This window comes from Zonotrichia leucophrys, chromosome 26 (genome assembly GCF_028769735.1).
Source record: "Zonotrichia leucophrys gambelii isolate GWCS_2022_RI chromosome 26, RI_Zleu_2.0, whole genome shotgun sequence".
Taxonomy (NCBI): domain Eukaryota; kingdom Metazoa; phylum Chordata; class Aves; order Passeriformes; family Passerellidae; genus Zonotrichia; species Zonotrichia leucophrys.
This window is the reverse complement of record NC_088195.1, coordinates 3,497,250-3,505,240: the sequence shown is the minus strand read 5'-3', so window position 1 is coordinate 3,505,240 and position 7,991 is coordinate 3,497,250. Positions and strand designations below refer to the sequence as shown.

Sequence of the window (7,991 nt, the reverse complement as noted above, 5' to 3'; positions counted from 1 at the left end):
GTGGATTTTAATTAAGAAGAAATTGAATTCTGTTTTACCGAACAGAACTCATTTTAATTTTAATTTTAACTCTTCCAAACAGAACTCATTTTAATTTCACTAAACAGAACTTAATTTTAATTCTTGGAATTCCCAAGCCCAAGAAGTGTGATGGTGAATTTTAATTGAAAAGAAATTGAGCTCTGTTTTACCAAACTCATTTGAATTTTAATTTTACCAACCACAACTTAATTTTAATTCTTGGAATTCCCAAGCCCAAGAACGGTGATGGTGAATTTGAATTAAGAAGAAATTGAATTCTGTTTTACCAAACTCATTTTAATTTTACCTAACAGAACTTAATTTTAATTACCCAAGAACTGTGATGGTGGATTTTAATTAAGAAGAAATTGAATTCTGTTTTACCAAACGTGCCAGGCCAGAACGAGAGATGCTCTCAGAGCCGCCGGCCCTGCTGTGCCACAAACGAGGAATTTTTCCCAAATTTTGGAGCTCATTTCCTCCCAGCAGGGCCCAGAGATGCTCTCATGCAGGGAGGGGCTCGAGGAAGGACAGATTTTGGTTTTTATTTTGCTGTAAATGTATTTTTGTGGTTGTTTTTTTTTGCCTGTGGTTTATTTCATTTCATTCCGGGTGGTTTATTCCATTCCGGGTGGTTTATTTCATTCCGGGTGGTTTATTTGATTCCGGGTGGTTTATTTCATTCCGGGTGGTTTATTTCATTCCGGGTGGTTTATTCCATTCCGGGTGGTTTATTTCATTCCGGGTGGTTTATTTCATTCCGGGTGGTTTATTTCATTCCGGGTGGTTTATTCCATTCCGGGTGGTTTATTTCATTCCGGGTGGTTTATTTCATTCCGGGTGGTTTATTTCATTCGGGGTGGTTTATTTCATTCCGGGTGGTTTATTCCATTCCGGGTGGTTTATTTCATTCGGGGTGGTTTATTTCATTCCGAGTGGTTTATTCCATTCGGGGTGGTTTATTCCATTCCGGGTGGTTTATTTCATTCCGAGTGGTTTATTTCATTCGGGGTGGTTTATTCCATTCCGGGTGGTTTATTCCATTCCGGGTGGTTTATTTGATTCCGGGTGGTTTATTCCATTCCGGGTGGTTTATTCCATTCCGGGTGGTTTATTTCATTCCGGGTGGTTTATTTCATTCCGGGTGGTTTATTTCATTCGGGGTGGTTTATTCCATTCCGGGTGGTTTATTCCATTCCGAGTGGTTTATTCCATTCCGGGTGGTTTATTTCATTCCGAGTGGTTTATTTCATTCCGGGTGGTTTATTCCATTCCGGGTGGTTTATTTCATTCCGGGTGGTTTATTTCATTCCGGGTGGTTTATTCCATTCCGGGTGGTTTATTTCATTCGGGGTGGTTTATTTCATTCCGGGTGGTTTATTCCATTCCGGGTGGTTTATTTCATTCAGGGTGGTTTATTCCATTCGGGGTGGTTTATTCCATTCCGGGTGGTTTATTCCATTCCGGGTGGTTTATTTCATTCGGGGTGGTTTATTCCATTCCGAGTGGTTTATTTCATTCGGGGTGGTTTATTCCATTCCGAGTGGTTTATTTCATTCGGGGTGGTTTATTTCATTCCGAGTGGTTTATTTCATTCGGGGTGGTTTATTTCATTCGGGGTGGTTTATTTCATTCGGGGTGGTTTATTCCATTCCGGGTGGTTTATTCCATTCCGGGTGGTTTATTCCATTCCGGGTGGTTTATTTCATTCCGGGTGGTTTATTTCATTCCGAGTGGTTTATTTCATTCGGGGTGGTTTATTTCATTCCGGGTGGTTTATTTCATTCGGGTGGTTTATTTCATTCGGGGTGGTTTATTTCATTCCGGGTGGTTTATTGCATTCCGGGTGGTTTATTCCATTCCGGGTGGTTTATTTGATTCCGGGTGGTTTATTCCATTCCGGGTGGTTTATTTGATTCCGGGTGGTTTATTCCATTCCGGGTGGTTTATTTCATTCCGGGTGGTTTATTTCATTCCGGGTGGTTTATTCCATTCCGGGTGGTTTATTGCATTCCGAGTGGTTTATTTGATTCCGAGTGGTTTATTCCATTCCGGGTGGTTTATTTCATTCCGGGTGGTTTATTTCATTCAGGGTGGTTTATTCCATTCCGGGTGGTTTATTTCATTCCGGGTGGTTTATTTCATTCCGGGTGGTTTATTTCATTCCGAGTGGTTTATTTGATTCCGGGTGGTTTATTCCATTCCGGGTGGTTTATTTCATTCCGGGTGGTTTATTTCATTCGGGTGGTTTATTTCATTCGGGGTGGTTTATTCCATTCCGAGTGGTTTATTTCATTCCGAGTGGTTTATTCCATTCCGGGTGGTTTATTCCATTCCGGGTGGTTTATTCCATTCCGGGTGGTTTATTTCATTCCGAGTGGTTTATTTCATTCCGGGTGGTTTATTCCATTCCGAGTGGTTTATTTCATTCCGGGTGGTTTATTCCATTCCGGGTGGTTTATTTCATTCCGAGTGGTTTATTTCATTCCGAGTGGTTTATTCCATTCCGGGTGGTTTATTCCATTCCGGGTGGTTTATTCCATTCCGGGTGGTTTATTTCATTCCGAGTGGTTTATTTCATTCCGGGTGGTTTATCCTGAGAGGAGGAACAGCGGCACCGTGTGGAGCTGGAGAGGAATTACAGCCTGGAATCAAATCCCACAAGGGTTTGGAGATTTCAGCATCCCAAAAATCTCCAAATTCCACCCCGGGGTGCTCCGGCCTGGCCTGGAATTGGGTTTGGTTTCATTGCAGGATCTCAGAATAAATGGGATTTGAGGCAGGAGGTGTCCCTGGATGAGCTAAAGCCAGAATTCCGAGGAAAATGGGAATTTAACAACTCCAGGAGAGTTTGAGGAGATATTTAATGGCTGGTGCTTGAAAAATGTGAATTTCCCAAAGAATTTGTGGCTTCCCCATCCCTGGAAGTGCCCAAGGCCAGGCTGGAAAAACCTGGGACAGTGGAGATGTCCATGGCCTTGGAATAAGAAGGTTTTTAGGATCCCAAACCCTTCTGGGATTTGATTCCAACCCTAGCAGAAATTCCAATTTTATTCCAACCCCAGAGCAGATCCCATTCGGGCTCTATGGGATTTAAGGAATTATAAGATTTAAGGAATTACAGGATTTAAGGAATTATAAGATTTAAGGAATTATAGAATTTAATATCCCTCCCACCCCAAACCATCCCACAACTCTTCAAATGCCAAAACCAATTTAATTTTTTTTGTTTTTAACCCTGTTAAATTTGAAATTTATGACTTTAAAACCTGAGAACTGGAGGTGTTGGGAAGTGAGTCCAGCCAGCGAGCAATTAGCAATCAATCAATCAATCAATCAATCACCTTTAATTAAACACTGCTTTATATACACACGTACATATGTACATCACAATCAGCAGTTCAAGCGAGGAGTTGCAGCCACAGCCACTCCTGTTGGACATTCCCAAAAATTCCCAAAAATTCCAGTCCTTTGGGACAGGCCATGCTGGGGCTGTGCGAGTACCTTACACAAGGCACCTGGAGGAGGAGGAGCAGATTGCACAGGTGAAGCAGCTGGAGCCAACTCCCCCCCAAAAAAATAAAATAAAATAAAATAAAAATTCAAAATAAATCCCTTCTCTCGTGGAGCTTGGCTTGGAAGTTGGAAATAAAACCGATATTAAAAGAAGACACTGGAGCAGCTCGAGGAGTGACTTAAAGCAAAAGGAACCAGCACAGCTCATTGTGGACTTAAAAAAAACAAAGAAAGCCCTTCCAAAAAAGAAAAACAAAATTAAAAAAGCAAATGATTGCTTAAAATCATTGAAGAGGCCTGAGCATGCTGAGTAAGACACTGTTTAGAGTGTGGAATATACAGAATTAAGTGTGCAAATAGAGACAGGCCCTGCTGCCTGTGGGTGCACCTGGGGGCTCTGCACTGTGGGACTTCCCCCCTTTGCAAAGATCGAGGGAGGTGACACAAAATTTATCACAAAAATGAATAAAAACCCAGGATTGTGCTGCAAATTCGAGGGGGTTCCTGTGCACCACAGGCCAGAAATAAAATCTATTCAAGATTCAGTCTTGGATGAGGAGCAGAGAGCAGCTTTTCCTTTTCACCCTGTGTTCTGAGCAGGTAGAAAAAGTTGATTTGCAGGAGAAAAAAAGCCTTCATTTGCAGGAGAAAAAAAACTTCATTTGCAGGAGAAAATAAACTTCATTTGCAGGAGAAAATAAACTTCATTTGCAGGAGGAACTGCTGTGCAAATGTCCATGCTTTTAGTCCCAGGATCAGGCTGGCAGGATTTTTGGCACAACCCCCGTGCTCAGCTCGACATTTTGGGCTTGATTTCTTCCATTCTGCCTTACCCCACCTACTGTGCTTTTGATTGCAGAGAACTTGCATGATTCAGTTCATTAAATGTGAAATCACCCTCGGGATTAATGTTTAATTGGGGCTGGGTTTATTGCTTGTGCCGGGCCGGGCCCGCCCTCAGCGCTGGTACTGCCCCGTGTCCTCAGGCACTGCGGCTTTCTCCGGGGAGGCCTCGTCCAGCTCTGCCGAAGATTAAATCGGTATTTCACCTCAATGGGTGCATTGATTGAGATTAAAGGGGATGGGTGTGAGGTTTTTCCCTCAGGAATGTTGTTATTTTATCACCCCACCGTGTCCAGGCCTTCCCTGGGCACCTCCAGGGCTGGGCCCTCCAAACCCCCCTGGGCAGCCCCTTCCAGCCCTTTCCATGAGGAAATTCCTGCTGCTGTCCAACCTGAGCCTCCCCAGCCCAGCCTGAGGCCGTTCCCTCTCCTCCTGTCCCTGTTCCCTGGGATGAGATCCCAAATCCCCCCCAGCTGTGCCCTCCTGGCAGGGAGTTGTGCAGAGCCAGAAATTCCCCCTGAGCCTCCTTTGCTCCGGGCTGAGCCCCTGCCCAGCTCCCTCAGGACCCTCCAAACCCTTCCCAGCTCCCTCAGGACCCTCCAAACCCTTCCCAACTCCCTCAGGACCATCCAAACCCTGCCCAGCTCCCTCAGGACTCTCCAAACCCTTTCCAGATTTCTCCATTTCCTTCCCAGCTCCCTCAGGAATCTCCAGATCATTCCCAGCTCCCTCAGGACTCTCTCAACCCTTCCCAGCTCCTTCAGGATTCTCCAAACCCTTCCCAGATTTCTCCAGACCCTTACCCAGCTCCCTCAGCTCCATATCCTCCCTCAGGATTCTCCAAACCCTTCAGGATTTGCCAAACTCTTTAGGATTCGCCAAACCCTTTCCAGCTCCCTCAGGGTTTCTCCATTCCCTTTCCCAGCTCCCTCAGGACTTTCCAAACCCTTTCCAGCTGCCTCAGGACTCTTCAAACTCTTCCCTGGTTCTCTCAGGTCTCTCCAAAACTTCCCCAGCTCCCTCAGCATCCTCCAAACCCTTTCCAGGACTCTACAAACCCTTCCCAGCTCCCTCAGCTCCTCCAAATCCTCCCTCAGGATTCTCCAAACCCTTCCCAGCCCCCTTAGTACTCTCCAAATCTTTCCCAGCTCCCTGAGGATTTCTCCAAACCCTGCCCAGCTCCCTTAGGACTCTCCAAACCCTTCCCAGATTTCTGCAAACTCTTTCCCAGCTTCCTCAGGATTCTCAATTTCCATTCCTTTCCCAGCCCCTCAAACTTGGGGCCCACAGCCCTCGAGCTGTGACCCCAGCACAGCCCAAGCCACACCTGGCCGTGCTTTTTGCCAGTCCCACTCTGCTCCTTTCGTATAAAAACAAGCAGCAGCTCCAGACTGAGGTGATAACTCAAAAATCCTTAATTTATGAGGCTTTTCCCAGAGCCTGAGAGCTGCCCTTGGATGGCAGCCCTGCTGATTCCCTGGATTCCAGCCAGGGAACAGCCCAGGGAAGCTGGTGCTGTCTGTGATCCCTGCTATTTTCCCTTGCTTCTCCAGCAGAAAAGAAAGCAAACCCTGAGCTGCGCCTGCCAAGGCTTTGTGGGCAAGACAAAGCAGGAAAAGGAGAGAGGAAGCAGCAGGAAAATAAACATTTCCTTGCATTTTTGCTGGAATCTCTGCAGTGAGGCCTGTGCTGCGCCTGCTCTCATCCCAAAGCTGGGGTTCCCTTACCTGGGCAGGGCTTGGGGTACATCCTGTGGAAAAACACCAGCAGGGCGTAGAAGGTGAAGGCCAAGCACCCAAAGATCATCCCACACACCAGGAAACTGTAGCTGCCCCGATCATGGATAATCTGCAGCGGGATGGGAAATTAAAAACGGGATCAGACATCGCTCACATCCCTCGTGGATCGTCAGGGAGGGCTCTGCTGGCTGGTAACTGCTCAGTTAGAGCAAAACTGAGGGTTTGACTCGTAAATTCCAAATTGGTTTTGGGTTTTGCCAGCTCCTGGCTACTCACCGAGCCCACCAGCAGCTGCAGCACCATCTCTCCAATGCCAGCTCCAGTCACCAGCACCGTGGTGGCACAACCTGTGAGGAAACAGAGGTGGTGGCAGCAGAGTGGCACAGCCAGCAGGGCCACCCTGGGCTCCCTTAAAGCTTTCCTGTGCCTCTCACCACACAAAAATCAAAAATACTCAATGTGCATTCCTACTTAACGCTGCAAAATTCCTCAGCAAACCTGCAGCAGTGCAGAAAGGTGAAAGTTGAAGTAAAAAAAAATTCAATCTCCTGTCACCTGTCTGTGCTGGCAGAGCTGGTGGTGGGAAGGTTTTTGTGTTTCTGTCTCACTGCCCTCGAGACAGAGCTGCCAGGGAGCTCCTGGGGGAGCTGGCTCTGTGCAGCCATGATATTTTCTGAAAAACCCCTTTTTGCCAGGATTTTATCTCCTGAGAAGCTGAGAGGCCTCAGGAACAAAATGCAAACAATGGTTATCTGCTGCTGAGGAATGCAACAGGTGCATCTGGGATTGATCTCATGGGGCTGTTTTTAATTAATGGCCAATCACAGTCAGCTGTGTTGGACTCTGAGAGTCACAAGCTTTTGTTATCATTCTTTTCCTCTTCCTCTTCCTCTCCTTTTCCTTTTCCCTTTCCTTTCCTTTCCTTTCCTTTCCTTTCCTTTCCTTTCCTTTCCTTTCCTTTCCTTTCCTTTCCTTTCCTTTCCTTTTCCTTCCTTCCTTCCCTTCCCTTCCCTTCCCTTCCCTTCCCTTCCCTTCCCTTCCTCCCTTCCCTTCCCTTCTTCCCTTCCCTTCCCTTCTTTCTTTCCCTTCCCTTCCCTTCCCTTCCCCTTTTCTTTCCTCTGATGAAATCCTTCCTTCTATTCTTTTAGCATAGCTTTAATATACCATTTTCTTTCAATATAATATATGTCACAAAATAATAAATCAGCCTTCTGAAACACGGAGTCAAGATTCTCATCCCTTCCCTCATCCTGGGACCCCTTTGAACACCACCACAGCTCTGGGCTTTCCAGCTTGGGTAATTTGGTGATATTTCCAGAACCAGCTCAGGTAATTTGGTGATATTTCCAGAACCAGCTCAGGTAATTTGGTGATGTTTCCAGAACCAGCTCAGGTGACCTGAGGATGTTTCCAGAACCATCTCAGGTAATTTGGTGATGTTTCCAGAACCAGCTCAGGTAATTTGGTGATGTTTCCAGAACCAGCTCAGGTAATTTGTTGATATTTCCAGAACCAGCTCAGGTGATTTGTTGATATTTCCAGAACCAGTTCGGGTAATTTGGTGATATTTCCAGAACCAGCTCAGGTAATTTGATGATGTTTCCAGAACCAGTTCAGGTGACCTGAGGATGTTTCCAGAACCAGCTCAGGTAATTTGGTGATGTTTCCAGAACCAGCTCTGGTGATTTGGTGATGTTTCCAGAACCATCTCAGGTAATTTGGTGATGTTTCCAGAACCAGCTCAGGTGACCTGGGGATGTTTCCAGAACCATCTCCCTTCCTGCCCCTCCCTGAGCTCCCCAAACCAGGAATTGAAGCTGGATCCCTGCCTGGGCTCTTTATTCACCAGCAAAAAACAGAGAATTTTGGACA

The 7,991-nt window shown here is 46.1% G+C and overlaps 1 protein-coding gene across 1 annotated transcript in view; it reads right to left on the bottom strand.

The window, feature by feature from the left end:
* Positions 1-3,307: 3,307 nt before the first annotated feature.
* Positions 3,308-7,991, bottom strand: part of MFSD4A (major facilitator superfamily domain containing 4A) — a 38,282-nt gene continuing 33,598 nt past the window's right edge. Inside the window, exons 8-10 of the mRNA XM_064733181.1 lie at positions 6,396-6,466; positions 6,108-6,228; positions 3,308-4,559 (exon numbers count right to left, since the gene is read on the bottom strand). Of these exons, the coding sequence (XP_064589251.1) occupies positions 4,495-4,559; positions 6,108-6,228; positions 6,396-6,466 (257 nt within the window). The 3' untranslated portion in view covers positions 3,308-4,494. The remainder of the gene's footprint in view (positions 4,560-6,107; positions 6,229-6,395; positions 6,467-7,991) is intronic.